General features: G+C 34.3%; 2 protein-coding genes across 5 annotated transcripts in view; one reads left to right on the top strand and one right to left on the bottom strand.

Moving 5' to 3' along the window:
• SNAPC3 (small nuclear RNA activating complex polypeptide 3) overlaps nucleotides 1-5,686 on the top strand; it is a 37,922-nt gene extending 32,236 nt beyond the window's left edge. The window contains exons 8-9 of the mRNA XM_082626197.1: nucleotides 780-887; nucleotides 5,410-5,686. Of these exons, the coding sequence (XP_082482323.1) occupies nucleotides 780-887; nucleotides 5,410-5,557 (256 nt within the window). The 3' untranslated portion in view covers nucleotides 5,558-5,686. The remainder of the gene's footprint in view (nucleotides 1-779; nucleotides 888-5,409) is intronic.
• Nucleotides 5,687-8,809: 3,123 nt separating this feature from the next.
• The window catches only part of PSIP1 (PC4 and SRSF1 interacting protein 1), a 39,377-nt gene continuing 23,241 nt past the window's right edge, over nucleotides 8,810-24,945 (bottom strand). Inside the window, exons 7-16 of one of the 4 annotated variants that reach the window (XM_082625810.1) lie at nucleotides 23,719-23,815; nucleotides 22,226-22,301; nucleotides 17,955-18,183; nucleotides 16,911-17,029; nucleotides 14,113-14,168; nucleotides 13,440-13,510; nucleotides 13,124-13,225; nucleotides 12,802-13,015; nucleotides 11,236-11,347; nucleotides 8,810-10,422 (exon numbers count right to left, since the gene is read on the bottom strand). In XM_082625810.1, coding sequence (XP_082481936.1) covers nucleotides 10,362-10,422; nucleotides 11,236-11,347; nucleotides 12,802-13,015; nucleotides 13,124-13,225; nucleotides 13,440-13,510; nucleotides 14,113-14,168; nucleotides 16,911-17,029; nucleotides 17,955-18,183; nucleotides 22,226-22,301; nucleotides 23,719-23,815 — 1,137 coding nt within the window. In that variant the 3' untranslated portion in view covers nucleotides 8,810-10,361. Of the gene's footprint in view, nucleotides 10,423-11,235; nucleotides 11,348-12,801; nucleotides 13,016-13,123; nucleotides 13,226-13,439; nucleotides 13,511-14,112; nucleotides 14,169-14,947; nucleotides 15,515-15,535; nucleotides 15,595-16,910; nucleotides 17,030-17,954; nucleotides 18,184-22,225; nucleotides 22,302-23,718; nucleotides 23,816-24,945 lie in introns of those variants that run through there. The other 3 variants (XM_082625811.1, XM_082625812.1, XM_082625813.1) reach the window with 3 other exon arrangements.

Below are 24,945 nucleotides of genomic sequence, written 5' to 3'. Positions count from 1 at the left end.
ACGTGCAGGCTCAGCGGCCATGGCTCACGGAGCTAGCCGCTTCGCGGCATGTGGGATCGTTCCCAACTGGGGCACGAACCCGTGTCCCCTGCATCGGCAGGTGAACTCCCAACCACTGCGCCACCAGGGAAGCCCTGCTACCCTTTCTTACTAAAAAAAAAGAAAAATCAAATTTTATAATTATCAGGGGCCTTTAAAATACTGTTGTGCATTCCATTCATTTTTCAGATGAAGAATCTGGGGTCCAGCATGGTTAATGGATTTATCCAAACCCACTAAGCTGATTAGTGGCATAGTGAGAACTGACTCCCACTTAAAATTTCTGAATTCTGACACCTAAAACTGAAGTCCTACCAATTCACATTATAACAGAAGCCAGATTTGGATTTTAATGAGAGCTCTTTTAATAAAAAAAAAGAGCCATGTTTGTAACACAAAACCACTTAATCTAGGTAAAATAGCACTGAGTACACTTGCTCTGTGTACTACGTGTTGAGCAAAGCAAGAATTCTCTGAAGGAATACATTCAAGAAATGCTGCCTACAGTATATCCCTCTTAAGAGTCATAGTGCACATGGCCATAAAGGGATTTGGGAAGTTTCACATGAAAGAAAACATTGTTTAATCCCAAATGCTCTTTTGGGGAAAGTGTTTTGTGGAACACAATAAATTGAAAAATATACCTACTGTGTTGTTAATTTTGAGGTAAGGATATATTTCATTACGGATCACAAAAATTTGCACTACAATATCATCATTTATTTTTTCATGTACAAAAGGCTCGTGCATCATAATGACTGCCTGGATAGGACGCTCTATCCCCTTCTTATCAAGAAGCATTGGCTCTGGACCAGAAAATGTTTTGTTTGTAAAATGTACACAGCTAGGTAAGTGATTCTGTTTTTTTCCTTGAAAAGTATTGGTTTTTAATAGTCAAGTACTTTGGATTTTTGATATTTCAGTTTATTTTCTGTTTTGAATTGAGGATTTACACTCCAGAATATAAATAATATAAAGGGTTTTATCTAGTAGGAGAGCAGTACAAACAGTAGTACAAATCAGTTTAGTAGGTTAGAGCCATGTTTTAGACAATGAGGAATTACGTATAATGGAAGTCTAGGGATTCGGTCAAACTTTAGTTTGGTTGATAATTTACGCTGGATGATGTATGTCATCAGGGAGCCATATTCTTTCTGCCTCTTGTTAGCAGTTTAAAAAATTGGCTTCATTCACGGCTTCTCGATGATAAAAATAACACTGCATCTCATTTTTAATGAGGTCAAAATACAGTTTCATAAAACTTTGTGGTTTTGCATGTTTAGATTTTTTTAAACTGTGGCTCAGAGTCAAAAGCCATTTAGACGAAAAGGGAAGAATTTAGTGTCATCAGTTTGTTTTGGGTTCCCCACCACAATATGTTTTTTTTTTTTTAACATCTTTATTGGAGTATAATTGCTTTACAGTGGTGTGTTAGTTTCTGCTGTATGACAAACTGAATCAGCTATATGTATATATATATATATCCCCATATCTCCTCCTTCTTGCGTCTCCTTCCCACCCCTCTAGGTGGTCACAAAGCACCGAGCTGATCTCCCTGGGCTATGCAGCTGCTTCCTACTAGCTATCTGTTTTACATTTGGTAGTGTATATATGTCCATGCCACTCTCTTACTTCGTCCCAGCTTACCCTTCCCCCTTGCAGTGTCCTAAAGTCCATTCTCTACATCTGTGTCTTTATTCCTGTCCTGCCCCTTAGGTTCTTCAGAAACATTTTTTTTTTTAGATTCCATATATGTGTTAGCCGTATGGTATTTGTTTTTCTCTTTCTGACTTAGTTCAAGCTGTATGACAGACTCTAGGTCCATCCACCTCACTACAAATAACTCAGTTTCGTTTCTTTTTATGGCTGAGTAATATTCCATGTATATATGTGCCGCATCTTCTTTATCCGTTCATCTGTCAGTGGACACTTAGGTTGCTTCCATGTCCTGGCTATTGTAAATAGAGCTGCAGTGAACATTGTGGTACGTGATGCTTTTTGAATTATGGTTTTCTCAGGGTCTGTGCCCAGTAGTGGGATTGCTGGGTCATATGGTAGTTCTGTTTTTAGTTTTTTAAGGAACCTCCATACTGTTCTCCATAGTGGCTGTATCAGTTTACATTCCCACAAAGAGTGCAAGAGTGTTCCCTTTTCTCCACACCCCCTCCAGCATTTAGTTATGTAGATTTTTTGATGATGGCCATTCTGACTGGTGTGAGGTGATACCTCATTGTAGTTTTGACTTGCAATTCTCTAGTGATTAGTGATGTTGAGCATCCTTTCATGTGTTTGTTGGCTATCTGTGTATACCTTCTTTGGAAAAATGTCTATTTAGGTGTTCTGCCCACTTTTGGATTGGGTTGGTTTTTTTTGATATTGAGCTGCATGAGCTGCTTGTAAATTTTGGAGATTAATCCTTTGTCAGTTGCTTCATTTGCAAATATTTTCTCCGTTTCTGAGGGTTGTCTTTTGGTCTTGTTTATGGTTTCCTTTGCTGTGCAAAAGCTTTGAAGTTTCATTAGGTCCCATTTGTTTTTATTTCCATTTCTCTAGGAGGTGGGTCAAAAGAATCTTGCTGTGATTTATGTCATAGAATGTTCTGCCTATGTTTTCCTCTAAGAGTTTGATAGTGTCTGGCCTTACATTCAGGTCTTTAATCCATTTTGAGTTTATTTTTGTGTATGGTGTTAGGGAGTGTTCTAATTTCATTCTTTTACATGTAGCTGTCCAGTTTTCCCAGCACCACTTATTGAAGAGGCTGTCTTTTCTCCATTGTATGTTCTTGCCTCCTTTATCAAAAATAAGGTGACCATATGTGCATGGGTTTATCTCTGGGCTTTCTCTCCTGTTCCATTGATCTATATTTCTGTTTTTGTGCCAGTACTATACTGTCTTGATTACTGTAGCTTTGTAGTATAGTCTGAAGTCTGGGAGCCTGATTCCTCCAGCTCCATTTTTCTTTCTCAAGATTGCTTTGGCTATTCGGGGTCTTTTGTGTTTCCATACTAATTGTTAAATATTTTGTTCTAGTTCTGTGAAAAATGCCATTGGTAGTTTGATAGGGATTGCATTGAATCTGTAGATTGCTTTGGGTAGTATAGTCGTTTTCACAATGTTGATTCTCCAATCCAAGAACATGGTATATCGCTCCATCTGTTGTATCATCTTTAATTTCTTTCATCATTGTCTTATAGTTTTCTGCATACAGGTCTTCTGTCTCCTTAGGTAGGTTTATTCCTAGGTATTTTATTCTTTTTGTTGCAGTGGTAAATGGGAGTGTTTCCTTGATTTCACTTTCAGATTTTTCATCATTAGTGTATAGGAATGAAAGAGATTTCTGTGCGTTTTGTGTCCTGCAACTTTACCAAATTCATTGATTAGCTCTAGTAGTTTTCTGGTAGCATCTTTAGGATTCTCTATGTATAGTATCATGTCATCTGCAAACAGTGACAGCTTTACTTCTTCTTTTCCAATTTGGATTCCTTTTATTTCTTTTTCTTCTCTGATTGCTGTGGCTAAAACTTCCAAAACTATGTTGAATAATAGTGGTGAGAATGGGCCACCTTGTCTTGTTCCTGATTTTAGTGGAAATGGTTTCAGTTTTTCACCATTGAGGATGATGTTGGCTGTGGGTTTGTCATATATGGCCTTTATTATGTTGAGGTAAGTTCCCTCTGTGCTTACTTTCTGGAGGATTTTTTATCATAAATAGGCGTTGAATTTTGTTGAAAGCCTTTTCTGCATCTATTGAGATGATCATATGGTATTCATCCTTCAGTTTGTTAACATGGTGTATCACATTGATTGATTTGCGTATATTCACAATATGCTTTTCTAAATGATCAGTAGGAAAACATGATAAATCAGTTATCAGATCAAAATGGAAATCGGGATGTCAAAACATTCCATGGGATGCAGAATTCAGATAGACTGAAAAATACCATTTTCGCTTAATGTCGCTTGACATTTCAGGTCAAAAACCAAAACCTCATTTGAATAATGTTGCCCATATTCCCATTTGTATACACGTTGTAACATTTTAATCCTAAATTCTAGGTTAAAAACCTGGAGTTTTTACAATGAAGTATCACCGCACACCGGTCAGAATGGCCATCATCAAAAAATCTACAGACAATAAATGCTGGAGAGCGTGTGGAGAAAAGGGAATCCTCTTGCACTCTTGGTGGGAATGTAAATTGATACAGCCACTACGGAGAACTGTATGGAGGTTCCTTAAAAAACTAAAAACAGAACTACCATATGACCCAGCAATCCCACTACTGGGCACAGACCCTGAGAAAACCATAATTCAAAAAGCATCACATACCACAATGTTCACTGCAGCTCTATTTACAATAGCCAGGACATGGAAGCAACCTAAGTGTCCACTGACAGATGAACGGATAAAGAAGATGTGGCACATATATACATGGAATATTACTCAGCCATAAAAAGAAATGAAATTTATTTGTAGTGAGGTGGATGGACCTAGAGTCTGTCATACAGCTTGAACTAAGTCAGAAAGAAAAACAAATACTGTGTGCTAACATATATATGGAATCTAAAAAAAAAAAAAAGTTTCTGAAGAACCTAGGGGCAGGACAGGAATAAAGACACAGACGTAGAGAATGGACTTGAGGACATGGGGAGGGGGAAGGGTAAGCTGGGATGAAGTGAGAGTGGCATTGACTTGTACCAAATGTAAAATAGCTAGTGGGAAGCAGCTGCATAGCACAGGGAGATAGCTGGGTGCTTTGTGACCACCTAGAGGGGTGGGATAGGGAGGGTGGGAGGGAGACGCAAGAGGGAGGAGATACGGGGATATATGTATATGTATAGCGGATTCACTTTGTTATACAGCAGAAACTAACACACCATTGTAAAGCAATTATAGTCCAATAAAGATGTTAAAAAAAAAAAAGCTGGAGTTTTCAAGTTAACCAGTACTAATTTACCAGTTAGAAAAATTAAGCAAAAAGTTTATCAAGCCTGTAGTGTATCTAATATTATGCATTTTCAAGATGGCCTATTAGAAGGAAACATTTGTGTTTATGTTAACAGTTATTTGAAGGATAGGTATGTCATGGCAAGTATGTGATGCTTTCAAGTATGGATTTACATTCTTTTCTACTTACCTTTAAGGAGAAGTCTTTCAGAGCACAGTTGTCCTTTTGCCTTGTAGAGTATTGGTAGTGATATGTCTGTATGTATACATGTGTATACAAAATTATATAAAGGACTATATAAATAAGCTAAAATAAGGAAATAGTGGGAATGTTATGTATACATATTATTACAGGTCATAACTACTGCAGCATATTAAAGCATGAAAAAGTCAATTATAATAATATGTATCTTTTTAAACTACAGATGGGTGACGAACAATGACAGTTTTGCACCAGAGGACCCATGTTTCTTTTGTGATGTTTGCTTCCGAATGCTCCACTATGATTCAGAAGGCAACAAACTGGGGGAATTCCTCGCTTATCCTTATGTTGATCCTGGAACCTTTAGTTAATATCAAAATGTGTACCCTTTACTTCCAAGAAATGCCAGTGAGGAGCAGGATCTACCTGAAACCATCAGCTGAAGTTACCACCCCAGCAAAGAAAATTCAAATCACAGGTCTTCTTATTAAGCAACTTGAATGTATTTAAATGTTTTGAAATATATTAAATTATTTTAATATTCCAAAGTATAGTTTTTATTCAGTGTTTTGCCCATTTTTGAGTTGTCTCATTGATTTGTAGGAGTGCTTTATGTATCCTGAGTACAAATCCTTTGTCAGATACAAGTATTCTGGTTTTCTCCCAGTCTGTAGTATGCCTATTCACTCTTTGTCCAGAGGGCTTTTTGCTCATCTATCATTATACATCAAGTGATGGAAGTGTTTTGAAAATTCTTTGAAGAATGTGAGCGCTACACCTTGTACCATGAGGCTTCCAAGGTAAAGATCCTCCAAATATCTGTAATAAAAATGAGGGAGAAATTAAGAATAAAAGCAGATTATTTAATAAATACAATATTAAGACTAGCTATTGTGTAATTTAATCTTACACTGAGCTCTTTTGTAATGTTAGGTTTTGTTTTGGTAGAAACTAGGCACACTTAACACTTCAGAAAGACTCACTACACAAATAACGAATGTATAAAGATCTTGAGTATACACTCATACCTTTACAGAAGTAACACTTAAGCTGAATCTTCGTTTCTTGACCAGAAGTTTTTGGAATCACAAATGCTATTAGATTAAAATGCATGTCAATTTAATATTTTTATGATTCAAAGAAATAGATTTTATCTCATATGACCAATGAATGGACATGGGAAATCAAGATCCTATGCATTGCTAGCTGTGGATCACGATTCTTAGGCAATAATACACAGCATCCTGTATGCAAAAACACAATTGTTTTTCTGTCCCAGCTCTTCATTCTTCTGGTTATGATAGTCTAGTTATCCTATTCTCATTCTGGGCCAAAGGGCAACTTTGATAAATTCTGAGGTCTAGATCCATGAGAGAAAATTGTAGCTACCTATATTGAAACGTTTTCTGGAAATTTTTGGTGGAAAATTTAATTCTGTTTAATACTTTTAGGAATGCCGGAAAAATATTAAACAGAATTAAACATTTTAAATATGTTGTACTTAAATTTCACGTTCTCTCTTCTAGGTTATATCTAAATTCGGCTGGATTCCACTTTTCCCTGGATGGCTGAGAACATTTACCATATAAATAAAAAAAACTGACGAAGCCTAAAAGACTGTGTGTTTAAAAGGTTGACAGTGAAATGTTTTATGGACTTAAATGCCACATAAGTCAATTAAGTCGATTGGTATGTAGAAGACAAGGACCTGTTTCTAGCGGTGGTCATATTCACTGATTCAGTCAATACACCAGAAAATCAGCATAAGGAAATAAGAGGTCCCTCCATGGCTGGCTGGCTGTTATTGCCTACATGTTTACTTTCATGTGTCCAATGATGCTGAATTAGAACAGATTGAAAATCCTGCTGGAAAACCAAAGATTTGTCTGATTCTTTAAAGTTCCACAGGTAAAAATGAATTTTTGCTTCCTTTATTTTTAAACTGCATTCTTTATAGGTCTTCCATTAGTATGCAAGGGTCTGTTTACTTTTATTTTCATCATTTTGTATCTCAAAACAGCAAATTCCAGAAAGTGGATTGTCACAAGCAGCATTAATCCACGCATGGTACCAATCAATTTATTTTACTGGCAAAGAAGGCTATCAGTTAAAACATTACTGCTATTGAAATTCTTATTTTGTTCTTCTCTGAGATTGTTATTATGCTGGTTCTTAAGGTTAACTTCTTCACCAAAGTCACAAAGGCTCAGATATGTTTCTATTATCATTTCCTGGTGAGGTCTAAAGGCCTACCACTACTCTCAGAACTTGCTAATGTATTGCATATCAGTTATACAGGTCTCCCACTATGTTGAACTCAAAAGAAACCCCTAACTTGAAGTAGGCATATTTAAGATGTCTTGAATCAGGGATTTTGTAGCTGTAAAATTCAGTTTTAAACAAATGACAAACTACAGTCAACATTTTATCTAAAGAAGGCAAACATGAAAATGTTATGAACTTATTAATCAACATCCTCTGTAGTTAGAAATGAATGAAATTTTGATATACTAGTGGAGAGACAGGCACAAAATGATTACCTAGAAAAGCAATACCTATTTTAGGCTTCAGTATCCTTTAAGGATAATTTGACCTTTCTCCCAATCAAATTTCAGTGTCTCTGTCATCTGAGGTTGGAAAATTACACAGCATAAATATGTAAACACATTTTTGGACTATATAGCAGCTTCTCCGTTTCTTAATATGTAATTATGGGTTTGCTATTTCCAATAGATCCTTTCTCTGGATAAGTTGTATTAGTGAAGCCCTCACAGAGCCCTGTAAAAGCCTTTGCTCTTGTACAGGATTAGATGGCAGACCTGATCTTGACCTGACGTCTTTAACCAGGTAAGTGTGTATGGGTACACTACAATCAGTGTATCAGCAAAAACTGGATAAAATCTATCAATCATCCTTCTATTTGAAATCATTCCAGTCAAGCTGTTTCAGGTTCTCCGATTTAGATGATACATCTGAAATTTCTCTAGAGCAGCTGAGAAAACATGCAACAACTGATTCTGCCAAGTCATGTGGTAACTTACTCTTAAACGTTATCTGATGGTTAAAAAAAAAAAATCACAAGAGATGTTGCTTATATATTAAAAAAAAAAAACGTTTGGGTTGGGGCTAGCGATCTCATTTAAAGTATCTCTTACTGACTTGTTCAGCTATATAGTTTTGGTCAAATACAAATTTAAATTGAGCCAGTGCTCCCGAAAATTGATACCTGTTTATATGACTTTTTCTTAAGAGCTCTGAGAATAGTAGTTATCTGTGAATCAACCTATGACAAAATTTTTTCTTGAAATGAGGGTAGAGAAGGCAATAGTGTTTTAAAGGCTACATGAATCAATTGGCTAGAGCAAGGTCAGCCCATAAAAGCAGACATAAATAATCAGAATGCTACTTTATTTCTCTCCAGCATTTGAATAGTCTGTGGTTTCTTGGTAAAACTATATAGATCCGTTGGGTCACCGAAAAAAAAGGAAGGGTAAACCAAAAGATAACATTTCCTGTATTTTTATCATTTTGAGCTTATGTTTCAGTAACCCTGTGTCCCCAAATAATACAGTTTCTATGACCAAGTATACTCTCTTGGAAGCAAATCCAGAATTCCAGCACAGTTTTATAAATGGCAAATAAGTAATTTACTAGTAGACTTTGATAGAAAAACTCTTTAATCAAAACATTAGTTTACATGTTGACACTTATGGCTTAACTAGAAATCTGTCCAAATTTAAATTGTATTAAGGACCAAACATATAATAGCAAGAGTTCCCTCAAAACAGTGGGTCCTAGTTCCATTGTAAGACCTCTCAAAAGCAAAACTCCAATTACTGAAATGTTTCAAACTTTTCATCTATAGATGAAAACAGTTACCCGAGAGGTCAGAGCATAGGATGCATGTCACATGCAAACACTGGTAATTAAGCCTTTTCCCCATATTCAGTTTCTAAACATGAGAAGTGTCTTTTAAGCTACTGCAAACCACCAACTGACCTAGTATTCAAAATACCTTAGAAATGCTATGTTAAGTTACCCTTAAATTTTGTGTTAACCTTGGTTCACCCTGATTTAGTCCATATCCATGATAATACAGACAACTCCTTTACTTTTGTCTACTGTGTTTCCGCTTTTTGCAATCCTGTCACATGTGTGACATAGAAATAAAAATTCCCTTCTGGTATAGCCATGTTTTCAAATAGGTTTGTTTCCTTATATAGTATTTACTTTTATTTACTGCAAAAGCATTATGGATTGCATTTTTTCCAATTAAAAAAATACTTAGTGACTTCTTTAATGTGTGACTTTTTAAAAAATTCAGAAACTCGAGACATTTCTCAAAAATAAACTTTTATCATTTAGTTTTCAGTTTCAGCTGCTAGTGCCTGTAAAGGATCTTAAATGGTTGAACCCTAAAGCCAGATTCATTCCTATATATACTCCTGCTCGCTACAGGAAACTCATGTGACTTCACTGAATTCCCAGCCACAAAACTAAATTACCTTCAAAAGTTAACATGAGTTTTGTACCCCGGAGAACAGTTCAACGTCAGTTGGATATCTAGTTGTCATACAAAAAGGCATACAGACCACACATTGTTACAAAGCAGCAGGATAATGTAGCACAATGTAGACTGAGATTAAAATTAACTTCTGATAAAAGGAGGGAGGGAGTGAATACTTGTATAGAAGTAACATTATCTATTGTAAAAATGATTAACTTCTACAAAAACCCACAAACAATGAAAAGACAGTCTGGTAAATCCAAGATTTGTAAAAACTATGCACAAAACCCACAGTATTTGGGAAAAGAGGAAAGGTTTATCCAAGTAGCAGTTTTAAAAATGTAACCTTTTTCTACTATCAATTACACATTAACACACACACACTAATTGAAAATATACTACAACCAATGTCTGGAAAAGCAGTTTAACATTTCCTAAAATGGACTTTTCCTCACATTTACTGTATAATGTAGCTGTTAATACTGCACAAGTACAATTAGCAACGTTTAGTCACTTTTAAACAAAGATAAGGAGATTTCTCCCTCAAAACAAGTTTTAAACATCAAAATCTATGCTTATAAAAATTTAAAACTTTCAGCAGTCTAAATATTTTGAATGAAAACCATTACAAACTTCTCAAATGTTCTTTATATTCCAGGTATGTCAACCTAGTTATCTAGTGTAGAATCCTTCAGAGATATTTCAGTCTCTCTCTCTTCACTGGATGGCCTAAAGAAAAGGGGGAAAGAAAGGTGTGACAACTGGGATTAGGACTTTTCCCTCAGGAGGAAAAAAGATATTAAATCTGTGCATTTGTTTTTAAAATCACCAAAAGAATTTTTTCTGTGACTTATTGTTAATTGTTATCTTTTGTCCAAAATTTTATTTTACCATGTTGTGTCTTCTTCCCAAAGTACTGTGCACATCAAGCAAAATAACTCAGGAAAGCATCATGGCCCAGGCCCTCTCCCACCATTTCCAGCTTTAAAATGAATTCTCTTTAAAGAACATGAAAGTGTTGTATCTGTGATACCAACATATTATAAATCTTAAGAAGAGAGGGTAATATACACACGGACAAGGTTTCCCTGAATTTCAGAATTAGAAAGGATGCTTGATTCCAAGTCCTTCAAGTGTACGGTAGACAAACCAAGATTTGGATAACTATGGTTACAGATCTAGTTATTTTAGAGTGGGTTTGATAATACAACATAGCCTATGATTCTAGATCTAATTTCTGTATCCTGTCAAAATTCAAGAAGTATGGACATGGGTCATTATTAAAGGTGTTATCAGTGGAAGAAGTCCAAGGAACAGTTATTTTTTTAAACAGGATTCCTGCCTTGCTCTATTCCCTTGAATACAGTGGCATATTAGTTTTAAGCAAAGTTTCTTTATGGCTTGGCCATTTTAATTTGCGTCTTGAATCCTGAATTCAGGAAGTGAGTGATGAAAATAAATCCTTTACACAAATAACCTTGGAACAGCAATGTGATTTAAAAATTAAAACATACATCACAACCCACTAAAACATGTCCTCACTTTTTCTTACTGCTGGCCTCGTGGTTGTCTTTGCTTTCTTCATTGCTGTCTCCATTATGTTGTGGTTGATTACTGTCTTGAGCGTCCGATCCTCCATTTAGAGTCTTTGAACCTTTATAAAGATTTCAGTGGAAAAACTGTTAGAAAGACCCCAAATCAAAAATAAAACATAGTCCCAAAGTTTCTAATACTGTATTTTATTTGAAATTACATTGTAATCCTTTGGGTAGACAAGGCACAATAAGAAATGGGGTTACTACATATATCTACCCATATAAGAAGTAGGTTACTAATCTGATTATTCCATTTGTTACTGTTATCAGGAACACGAAAGGGTGGTACAACTCTTTGGAGCATTATGATTTATTCCAGTTCTTAGAAAAAGCAATGAGAATCACAGTAAGATTTTGTGTTTAACAACAAAACATGGCAAAGTAGTTAATTAACATGATTTCGTCTCTTATGACAAAATGATGAGGGCTTCCCGGTAAGTATTATTTCATTAACAAATCTCTAAGGAGACCTGTATCATTCCCTAATAAGTGAGTAACAAAATTCATCTTCTTTGGAACAATTTTTTCCTACATTAAGCAGTTGCTGCTAAGATGTTTTAGTACTGTGGAATTGGGGAAGCTGCTAATTTTGGGGAAGTGGCTAATGGTACAGGCAGACCTCCATTTATTGCGCTTCGTAGATATTGCCTTTTTTTTTTTTTTTTTTAACAAATTCAACGTTTGTGGCAATCCTGCATCAAGCATGTTTATCAGCACCATTTTCCTAACAGCATTTGATCAGTCCACTTCTCTGTGTCACATTTTGGTAATTTCTCACAGTATTTCAAGCTTTTTGACTTTTCTTATAGTGATGTGTGGTCAAGTGATACTTCATGTTACTACTATGACTCACTGAAGGCTCAGATGATTTGTTAACATTTTCTTAGCAACGAAGTATTTTTTTATTAAGGTATGTATATTGTTTTCTTAGACATAATCCTACTGCACACTTAACAGATTACAGTATAGGGTAAAAAGCTTTTATACACCCTGGGAAACCAAAAAACTCATGTGACTCACTTTATTACAGTAGTCTGGAACCAAACCTGTGGGGTATGCCTGTAACTATGGATTCTGTTTTAAGCATCGGTCATATATACATCCTAAAATATTTATGATTGAAATAGTGTATTTGGAATTTGCTTCAAAATAATCTTCAGGGGTGTCACAGAGAAACTTGATGGGGATATAAAAAAGCAATACTCATGTATTGATAATTGCAGAAGCTGAGTGATGGGAACATGGGAAGTTCATTTCCCTCGACTTCTGTGTAGGTTAGAAATGTTTCCTAATTTAAATGGAAAGAGAATAGCAACCACTACTACTACTAATTTAAACTTGATGAAAACTTAGGGATGAAAAAGAAATCCAGAAGCTAAGGCTGATCATGTTCTGCTAAGGGCTTTATGAGACTTTCTCATCATTTAATATAGATAAGGTATTAATAGGATTAAATATTGAAGCCATTTTTGAAAAGTAGTTCCAGCGAACAGTTACCACAGTTACCACATACCTGTTTGTTCCTTTTCTAGCTTTTTGTTTGGCCCTTTCTTCCCTTGATCTTTGGTTTTATTTGCTTCCTCATGCTGTCTTTGTTCGGCAAGAGATTTATTCAGCACTTGTGTGATCACAGAATCTCCTTCACCAACCAAAAACATGTTCTTAAACTTGTTATACAACATTGTAGACTTTTCCATGATAACCTGACTAACTTTGAATCGCCGTATCTGAGAAAACAAAACATACTCATAATTTTCTTAATTTTTTAAATGTTACTTAATGAAGTGGTGATAATGAGGAAATTTAAAAAATCTACATGACTCAAGATCACTTACTTTTTTCAGTGTTGTAATCATCTCTGTGTGTTTTTGAGCTTGCTGCATTGTGACCTGAAGTGAAGCAAGTTCATCCAAGGCCTCAATACATCTGTTCACATCCTTCATGACAAAATAGTAATTTCATAACTGTTAATTACCACAACCCATATAATCTATTTCTAGAGATTACTTTTAAAATCTCAAATAACAAGGCAGTACAAAATAACCAGTAATAGTCTGTTATCTCAAATTTACTTATAAAATCATGTGAGAAAATAAAATATGAAGCTATAAAAGCAGCACTGTATTTTTAAATGAGGTATTAAACACTTACAAGATTATCAATTTTGAGTGAATTTTTAATTTCAGCATGTATCCTTTGAAGTCGAGAATCCATTGATGTTTCTATAAATTAAAATGTGAAACACAGTAAATAGATTTTCCAAAACCAGTATTTTTGTATAATCTAAGCAAAGTATAATGGAAAGATTTGGTAAATTTTTAAAAATGTTCTTTGTAATCTGCCTACATCATTAAGAAGTTATCTGCCATTTTTAGTATTTAGGAAACCAACATTCATCATATAAGCAAAGAATCACCATCTAGCTGCATGTTGCTAAGAAAAAAGCAGTTTGCATCCAATAACTCCTCTTCTGCAATCCTTAAGGCACTGCTTCACCCTTACACATTTAACCGAAACTAAAAAAATCCATCTGAAACCAGATTTGTCAGAAATGGTAAAACATCTAGCTTTAGGCAATGTTATAAAAATTTGACTTCATCATATATTGCGCAGTAAAATAACAAACATGACTCCTTAGCAAGTTCACCTGATAACACTTAAAAACAATGCAAGGTATATAGAATCCATTAGGGATTTGAAATGTGTACTTGTAGGATAAGAACATAAAATGACCAGTTTCAAAACCTATACAGTTAAGTGTCTGTAAAACTTCCTTTCTGTGTAGAATACAATTTTATACATCTTAGAAAGTGAAATAACTAACCTCGCTTCTTCTCCACTTTCTTAACTTCTGGCTTCTTTCCTTCATCTTTATTCTGCCTATCAAATGTTAACACAAATATTTCAAAAACATTGGAACTTTGTGACTGGTTACCAAATGCCCACAATCCCTTATGTAAAAGTTAAAATTTTTCTTTAAAATAGTCAGTGGCCTAGATCACAAGGAATTGACTATAATTTTTAGAACTCGGTAATGCCACATTAGTATTAATTAGTATAAATATAAGCAAAACTCAAAATGTAAAAATTAACATGCTAAAGTGATGTAACAATCTACTTTTTCAGTGGCATTACAAATAAATTTTAATGGCTGCCTCGGTGAAATTTTGTTCCAACAATACTGTGTTAAAAGACCGACTTTAGGTCAGTGGATAAACAGGCCATAGTGGGAAGAGAATGCCTATGTTTCATGAATTCTACATCACAATTATTTTTTAAAATAACATGTCAAAATAGACTGATTTAATTGTTCCCACATCTCCCAAGGGTAGAGAATTTTAGGGGTTCAAAGTTAGTTTCAAGGTTAAATAGACTGTTTATTATACTAGATTAAAATGGAGTGGGATTTTGTTTTGCGCCAATATATCAAACTTAAATGACATTCACTAACATTTACATACCATTTCACAAATGAAAAGGTACCATTTTACTGTAAATCACAAAAATAACCATTTAAAAATGAATTCTTAATAATTTCTAGTACCTTGACTCGGAGTTCAGGCCCTATTATAATAAACCAATTGAAATAGACAAGAACAAAAAAATATCTAAAAATCAGGTATTTTTTTTTAAAAAACTTTATTTTAAAATTTTGGTTACAATTTCATTTTTGTTTTCTTAACAAGTCTACTGTTTAATCTCTCAGGATTAAAAAACAATTATTAATCTTCTAAAGAACTGAACAACAAAGGAGTGTCATGGGTAAGGGCACAACTGCCCCATTCTCTGGGGGTATAGTAGCTACTCCAGTTTAACACCTAGCTTCAAAACAAAATTAATTTTTATATTTTCTAAATGAAATAATGTACAACCACCATCTTCATCTGAGCTTATTATAACTTTCAAACACAAAAGCTTCATTTTAAGCTTGGTAAAAAACTCTTTTAACAGGAATGATGGCCGACATTGGTATGTAGTGTGTATCTTACAGGAAATGTTTTTTAACAATCATAACACAGTAATAATGCCATTAATGAAGTCCTCAATTTAGAATCTGGAACATTCTTCCATCAAGGGGGGGGAGGGGGAAATTCAGTCCAATGAGTCTGTCTCAAGATCTTCATCTCTTGTTTGCTCCACTTGTATTCTCTTTTCAGTAACTGGATTAATGCTTTGAGCCCAAAATGAGATATATTTTTTATTACTGTAGATTACATGTTGTTTGGCTGGGAATACAATACAATAAACTTTATTTTGCATAATGCATTTCATACAAGCTGCATCTGAAATGCTTTACAGAGCAAAACTGTCCAAGTACAAAGTTTTGTAATAACAGGAGAAGGAAAGAAAACACAAATATTAGAATTTGAGAAAGTTACATTCGGAGGACATTCAAAAAGAAATTGAAACACATAAAGATTAACTCTGAGATACTGAAGAAGGGTTGGGCTAGATTTACTAAGCAACACTAATTTTATATCTTAATTTGGGGAGCACAATAAAGTTAAAAGCAACAAACAGTCCAACAACTTTTCAGTGAAAGGACAGGAAAGGATAGGTAACAAAAAATAACTCTAGTATTTACATAAATGGTCAAAGTCTAACATTAAAGGGAGTAACATTTCTGAGCTTTAGATCAATTTTTACATTACTCCCTCAAGTAGCTAAAACTGTTTATATATCCTCCAAAAAGACTAAGAAAGCAGATGGTCAAACGCTATACTTATCAAGAAAGACTTTCGGCTTACAGATTTATTATATATAAAAAAAGTACAAAATTACTTAAGAATAGTTTTAAGAATTTCACTATTTTTTATTGAGTTTGGCTTAGTGACCTAGAGCATGTTTTAAAAATCACCTCCTCACTAAAACAACAAAAAAACAAAGTTTAGTCAGAATAATGCAAGACGCTTCACAAAGAAAGAAAGGTTTTTCAGAGAAAGAACTCAGAAGTGACAGTCTAAAGATAACTAGGAAACAAATGTAATAAACATATGAAGCCTAATCATCATTGGCATTGCTATTTTCCCTCTTATAAAGTTATTTTATAGAATAAACTTAAAGGGGAAAGTAATTCCCCATGGTAAATATATTGTCTCCAGGTATCAAAACTTCTTAGCTTGAACTCGATTTATATTGCACACATCTAATGCAAACCCTGTCAGCCTTTAAATTTTCTTTTACTGGCTTCTTGGGTTTCCAACTGTGCTTTTGTTATTTTTGCTGGTCTTCTGGGGGAGGGCTGCTGGTGGTATGACAAATATGGGTATTTCTTTCATTCTTTCTCCACCAATTATCTTTCTCTATTTAATATTATACAAGAAAATAGTAGAGGATAAGGACATTTTCTACAAAGCCACTTAACAGTTAAGCCCTACTGCACTTTCAGTTTAAATTAAAAATATTCACAGGGTGATTATCTCAGTAAATTTCATCCTCTTTACTCAGAAAAGAATGAAGCCTGAAACATGATTATCATATACAGAGGACATTTTTCTAACACACTGGAAAAATCACTTCTTTAAAAGGCTTCAGAAAGTCTGGAAAATGAGATTCTATTGTTTAAACATTTCATGCTAGCTTAAAAAAAGAAATCGAAATTTAGAAAAAGAAAATACTTACTGCTCAGTTTCCATTTGTTCCTCTTGCTTGCGTTTTCTATCTGCTGCTTCTTTCTCATGTTGGCCTTTCAGCATATTCCTTCTATGAGCAGTCTGAAAGTTTCTTCCACCTTTTCTCTTCTGTTTTATTTGAGAATTAGGATGGTTTTAGTTAACTATCAAGTCAGTGACTGATGCTTCTATGATTACAATCTTGGAAGAAAAGAAGCAACTAGTTTTCTTAAGGGATGAATAAATTACTAATTAAAAAAACCCCTCAGAATTACACGTTGTTGCTATCTAAATTTAACTTTCCCCTTGATGATTCTGCGATTTATAATCTACTCCACTGCTATAGGAATGATATGCTTTGGTTAAGATGAGTTAAAATGAAGTACCTCAGGCTATTTGCCTCTGTACTATGACTTTGACTTCAGTACCTGTTTACTGACAAGTACCTGCTCAACCTACCGAATTTAGTTTTGGGCTCCTGAAGTACTAATAAATTAGATAAACATAAATGAAAGGCCTATACAACCTGGGTCTGTAGATTTCCAAGGCTATACACAAAACTTGTGTTTTTATACAAAAAAGAACATATAGCTTTAATGAAATTCCTAAACAACTGTTGTATTCAAATAAAGTACCACCAATAAAATATACCCTAAATAGGCCTGAAGTGTTAAGAATTTCATTGAGGTAAATAATAAAAATCTATGTACCTTTTTACATCTGTCTTCACTGGTCACAACCTATCTGGCTTAATTCTCTATCTTTCTACCTTCTCTGTCAGTAGGTAGGTGGGGTTACTGGAAGTTTATCATGTGACATTTAATTTCCATGTAATTGTGAAAAGGTAAGATAAACTTAGGATGTACAATAAAGTTTCAAATATGCTTTTTAACACAGGTAATTCAAGTTTATTCAGAAAGGTAAAGAAATTCATTTTAACTTTTAATCACATTTATAAACTTTCATAAAGATGCTGAAACTTTCCTAAAGATTAAGAACTACATAGTAAACTAAAAATAGAACAAATATTTTATTTGATATGCAAACATTCTACCTTTTCACCTTCTTGATCATCCCCTTCCTCTTCAGAATCAGAGGTTGATGTAAGCCCTGTTTTAGCTAAATTTTTCCTTTTTGATTCAACTTCTTTTTTCCCCTCTTTTTTATCTGGCTCTTTTCTTGGCTTATCTTCTTCCTTCTGGCCCTCTTCATCCTTTTTAAGCTGCTTTTTAGGCTGTTTTTCCTCTTGCCCCTTTTTCTTACTTTTGTCTTCTTCAGTTACCCTATTTCACAGGCACAACAATGAAAAATAATCTTTTATGTATCATTAGTACTTGTCATTCAACCACCTCTCTGAGTTAACTGAATAAGTACTCTGGATAACAATAAGCTACATGTAGTTTGTTTTTTATTTAAAAACAGATTTTAAATATCTTTAAGTAAAATATAATGGAGTGTCATTATCAACCAATCATAAAAGGAAAAGAACATCCTTTTAATATGTTAGAAGACAGAAAAATTACAGTGGCATTAGGGTAATAAAAAAGTCATTTTTTCCCGTTTTCCATGTTTTTTGTAATGTGACTCATTCACTTAAAAATTGAGTACTAAAAATATTGAGTACTATCTCATATGCCATGGTACCGTTCTTGACTTTGGGGAACAGCAGTGTATAAGGTGTGTAAGATGCCTAGATTTTATGGAGCTCGTATTCTACATATTTGTAAAAGTAGCCACGCTGGGAAAAATACAACTGCAGAATCGAACTGCGTAATGGTGAAATACGGTCATTTTAAAATTTAAAGAAATATGCTTTGCAATGTAAAAGGCTCCCAACTGACGCATATAATGGTAAAATATATGGCTAATTAACCTTAATATTAAAGTGTTCAAGGAATTTCATTGAGATTTACACATATATAATTACACCAATGGATTTGAAAGCTGGGACCCCCGATCATTTAGTCCAACCCATTCCATTTAACGAATGAGAAAATGATGGTACAAAAGGTCAAATAGCCCAATATCTCAATTCCAAATCCACTGACCTACCAGACAACTGCTTCCTTTGAACCCTTAAGATTATTAAATTGGAAAAGAAAAAAAAAAATCACTTTATTTCTTTAGAAATTTTTTGTCACATAACTTCCATTGGCTATGTTTATTTTTAAATGTTATATAGGTTTCATCCTTTACTTTTAATCAATGGAAGAAAAAGCAGGCAAGTAAAATCACTTAACTTTCTTCAATACTTCCACAAGGGGGTAAATATTTTAATAATGATTGTTTTGTGGAGATGGGAATAGAGAATCAAATATAAAAGGCATTCCCATGGTTCTTAATAGATATTGACGAACTGCCTCCCCCAAAATGTTACCCCCTATGCAGAGAGGCATGTATTAAAAATAAAAATATCCTTTTAACCCAGTAAATCTACTTCTAGCAATGTATTCTAACCAATACATTTGCACATGTACAAAATGACAGATGACAATGTCTAAAAAGATGTATCCATACAAGAAATAAACTTTTAAGAATTATGATACCTACATAGTGGAATACCATGCAGCTGTTTTTCTTTTTTAAAGGTAGATTTAAGTGTATTGTTAAGTTTTTAAGAAATGGGATTATTATTTCAAAGTTTTTAAAACAGTGTCAAAGCAGAGAACTCCCATAAATGTAACTGTCACTGCTTGCTGCAATTAAGTCTTTTCCCAATGGTCCTCCCTCCTTACCATCTTCCATGAAAAACAGACCTCATGGTGATAATTCCCTTTCTAATAGGTCAAGGTACAATAGGAAACATATTAAAAGACTAAAGAAAATTATAAATACATGTTAATAGCAAAAATCAATGCAAACACAACCCAAAATATCTCAGTGGCTTATAACAAGTATTTTTACTTTACATGAGGATTATGAGATGGTTTCAGCTCTTCTGGACTCTATCCACTGTCTTGTCATTTCAGGACCCACAGCAAAGAAGCTGTCACTAGCAGATACACACTGTTCTCATGGTGGAGAGCTTAAGTTTCAGAAGAGCTTATATAGTTTTGCTCTACTCTCCACTGAGTTTTTGCCCAGATACAAAGCTGAGAGTAGCTGTAACAGCCAATGCCCAGCCTACATATAGCACAAGTGAAAAATAAATATTGTAAGCTACTGGTATTTTGGGGTTGTCCATCATCAAAACCTAAAACGTTTGACACTTACTTTGCATTTGAAACCCTAATATATTATACAATGGGTAAAACTGTCATCTGTGAAAACTGGAGAGAAAACTTATTCAGTGAACTTGTGGCTCTGGGTGAAGAGGTTTCAAGATAGAATATTGGCATTTTGAGTTGATTGTTATCAACATAAATTTGATATGGTACTTCAAGAAAGAGGTAAGTTTAAAAAATAATAGGACAAAGGAAGGAGAAAAAAATTCCATGCATTTCAGTGTTGCAAGTCACTTCCATCCTGTAAAAGATTTTCAAATTCAGACAAAGACTGGAGTCAAAGATCCAATCAAGGTTGTTAAGTTGCCAGCCTTAAGAATTCAAATTGGGATACCTTCATCCTTCTGATGAACAAATGGCTCTATGAAAAAGAAACCAGGGAGTAGGTTTTCAGGAAAACCTATAAACTCAAAAGTGCTTTTATTTAAGTATAAAAAGATAAGCATGTCTGGAGAAGTCTTATGAGTGAGACCACAGCACATGAAGCTGACTAGAATTAAACAGACACATGCTAACAATAAAGTATTATTACTATCAAAAGGGACGCTAGCCTGCATTAAGAGAAACTAATGGATATTTAAAAAGGAATCTTGGGCCCAACTCCATAAAGTATGAAAGCAGAATAAGAAAGCTGCTCAGCTAATAAGGAGGGTTAATACTTTCCAGTCCAAGAATCAGCCAAAAGCCATGGAGAGAAATGGACTAGGAAGATACTCTCAGGGAAAATTGGGATGGGCCTAATCAAGGAAATATTCCTTCTATCTAAAACAGGGGGATCTCACAATATTTTCCCAACAGAATTTCATATTTCCTGGGGAACAATGACTGCTGTGTGCCTCTTAATCTTCTCCATGGGAGTATTTATTATGGTTCCCTATCCCTCCCAGATCAATGTGCATATATAAAAGGGAGAGGGGAGCAGATAGATCAAGGCCTTATGTTGATCGTAAAATCCTAGACTTGATGCTTGATGCCCTTATTAGAGAAGACATCTTAGGGAGGAGATGAGTGAGATTTACTTGGTATGTTTAAAAACATAAACTGGGCTTCCTTGGTGGCGCAGTGGTTGAGAGTCCGCCTGCCAATGCAGGGGACACGGGTTCGTGCCCTGGTCCGGGAAGATCCCACATGTCGCGGAGCGGCTGGGCCCGTGAGCCATGGCCGATAGGCCTGCGCGTCCGGAGCCTGCGCTCCGCAATGGGAGAGGCCACAACAGGGAGAGGCCCGGGTACCGCAAAACAACAACAACAAAAAAACCCCATAAACTCACCTGCATGTACCTAATTTCTTAATTTCACTGTAGTAGTTAAAACCATGTTGTAATTTTTGGCCACTATTTTCGAGAATATTTAAACAGCTAGCTTGGCAGTAAAATAAAACTCTTTAAACATATATTGGCTGAAAAGTACCAACACTTCTATACCTGAAATTTCCAATAAAATATTTTCATTCAAAACACTGTAAATCCATTCTTAAATGACATACTCACTTAAGCCTTTTCTATAAAATCTTTAAACACAGTAGCTACAAAGTTTTGCCCTCTTTGTCTAAATACATATTCCTGCTGGTGAAGTTTCTACCCAGAAAATCCAACACAAACAAGATCAATAATGGAAAAGAAAGATGGCAAGAAAAAAAAAACTGATTATTTTGTTAATAACTAGTTATCATTCCAAAATACTTTAAAACTTTAAATTTACAAAAATAATGTTAAGTGTTATTATTTTTTAAATAAAGATTATTCTGGAGGAGCAAGATTTGTGGGAATTGCTTCAAAAATACTTTGTCTAAAAATTCCCTTAAACAAAAGGGAACTATTATAAATTTTACCCTGCATTATCCAAGTATCTTATATCCTAATACACAAGAAAATGTCTTAGATTAATGAAATGATAATCATATCAGATTTTTCTTGATTCCCTATCAATTGTAACTTTTTATATAATGAAAACTATTTTTCAACTGTTTTGCCCATAATTCTTAGAAATACAAAATAGTAATAGCAATGAACACCCTGTAAATAAAACTGGTAAAAATGCAAAGTAATTTATACATATTGAAAGTGAAATGTCTCATTTACTGCGTAACTAATTATACTCACACGTCACTCTCCGAAGGACAGGGCTGTTTTACCATTTTGGGTCTGCCTCTTGGTTTTGGAATCTTGACTTCTGTAGCTGACATTCACAGGAAAAAAAAATTTTGTAACTACCAGCTTTCCCGTTAAGATGTAGATCTCACATATAAAAGTTACAAATGATATATACTAAGAATATTAGTTTATTACAGATAACGATTACTTTAGGTTTTAAAAATCATATCCTCCAGTGGTTCAAATGAGTTAACAGCAGAAAATTTAGAGATGAATCAAGAGTATTTTCAATCTGTCCTTAGTATGGCTGAGGGCTTAAAAGAACATCCCTCGTTGTTTTAATAGGAATGTCACAAAATTCAACTTTATAGGAGATAGCAGCACTTATATTCAACATTCATATACATATTACAGTATTTGTATATGTATGCTCACATATTTGAAAATTTGTTATCAGAATTCACTGAATTTTCTAACAACACCATTAATGTGATCCATTACACTATTAAATTCCAAAGTAAAAATTAGGTAAATTGTTTTTTTTTTCTTTTTGGGTATTACTCATTTTATCCTGTTTCATTAAGAATCCTATGTTATGGGACTTCACTTCCCTGGTGGTCCAGTGGTAAAGAATCCGCCTGCCAATGCAGGGGATGCGGGTTCGATCCCCGGTCAGGGAACTAAGGTCCCACATGCCGCGGGGCAACTAAACCTGTGTGCCTCAACTACTGAGCTAACACACCTCAACGAGAGAGCCTGCGTGCTGCAAACTATAGAGCCCAGGAGCCCTGGAGCCTGGCGTGCCACAGCTAGAGAAAAAACCCGCACGCCACAACTAGAGAGAAGCCCGTGTGCCGCAATGAAGAGCCTGTGTGTCAAACTAAGACCAGACGCAGACCCAAAAAAAAAAAACCAAAACAAAAAAAACAAAAACCAGAATCCTATGTTATGAAGTAGAAAAAAAAATTGGCTCTATCTTGGCTAATATTCTTTGTTTTACTTTGTATTAGAGACAGATCCTTCCAAACTATTTCCTATTTGCCAAATTAGGAAAATACTTTAAATAGGCGGTGGTGCTTAAGACATCTGCATATTGTACAGGCCCTAATAAAGAAAGAATGCAATAATTTAATAGCTTTGATTATTCAAATGCTGTTTTTCTCTTGTTTTCATTATGATTCCTTTTGGAAAGCTTAATATTTCTAAAGTAAGAGGTAAAATAAACCCATCGTTCATGGATTTTAAATCTCACCACAGCCTCATTTGCCGCTATTAAAGGAAAATGTAATGGGGATAAAACAGAAAATGAAGTCTCAAGCAATTATTTCAAATTTAAATACTTTATTACAAAGAGCAGAAACCTTAATGTTTATCTCCTTTGAAATTTATATATTACACATAACCAAGTACCTATTCACCTATTCCAAAGTAGCTGAGGTACAACACCTTAATGGATTAGAATATTAATCACAAGCCAGCTATTTAAACATTAATAATCCTACCTGCAGGTCGTCCTCTTTTAGGACTCACTTTTAGATTAACAGATGCTGTTGCTGTAGTCACTACTCCTGTCTCCTCGGTTTCTACTTGTTTTTCTGCCTGAATCACAAAGATTTAAATTAACTTATTTAGCACATAGTAGGCATTCCAAATTTAGTTCAATGGCAAAAACGTGCCACTATAGGATAACAAGTTCAAATACAAGCGTAACACATATTGATCTTCATTATTTTTCAATAGTTGGCTCATCAGAGTGATATCCTCAAATTTAGCTTATAATTCTAGTGAGTAATTCTAGGAAACAACTCACTTTTTAGATATTCTCAACCTAAAAAAGTCATTTATAAAAATAAAATGAATATTCTTGATGCAAAATGTTAAAGTATAATGTAATTACACTGTAATATCCCACACATTGCTTATAAATGTACTTTCATTGAGTATCTCAAAATGCTAACACTTTATATTGCATACTTATGATGTACAACCTAAATTAATGTTAGAAAAGGCAAGAAATTAAGTTGCTGATATTTCCATTCTTTAACTTTGTTAATATGTACATGTTTTATTTTTGAACTGAGACATCTGCTGTTCTTCCCTAGGAGTTATTCTTATTTTCCATAAAGAAGGATTTACTACTGTAAAGAAATCCCAATGAACCTTTGCAAACTATAATGCCCCAGGTAATGAGACAATAGCCCCAAACGAGAATCAGTTTAATCAATTCAAGCATTAGAGTAGAACAAAGGTTAATAACCACCAATTAGAAAGGAAATGCAAACATATCATAATCGAAAAGAGAGAAAATAAATAGCAAAGAGAACAAAGAGAAGAATGGGGGGACTACTATGAGCTGCTCCCCCACCCCCAATTATTTAGAATTCAGCCTGAACTACCTCAATAAAAATAAAGGCAATAAAGCATCATGCCAAAACTTGCATAATCCAACCTTACTGATAAAAATTTTTTTTAATCTTTTAATCAACAATCTGATTTGCAAACACTTAAGAGGTAATGCCCAATTTTGGTAAGAATGTGGAGAATTACTCATATTGATTAATGGTGATCAAATCAATAAACTGGTAATACATTTCTGATCACTATGAATATCAGCAATACAGAAATATGCAAATCTGACTCAGCAATCCCACTTCTAAGAATTTATCCATTTCTTAGTTTTTAAACATTATTTTTGCCTTTGTAGTTGCAATATAATAATGTATATTCAA

This window comes from Mesoplodon mirus (genome assembly GCF_964341445.2).
Source record: "Mesoplodon mirus genome assembly, chromosome: 1".
Taxonomy (NCBI): Eukaryota; Metazoa; Chordata; class Mammalia; order Artiodactyla; family Ziphiidae; genus Mesoplodon; species Mesoplodon mirus.
The sequence above is the reverse complement of the archived record's forward strand: the minus strand, read 5'-3'. Positions and strand labels throughout refer to the sequence as shown.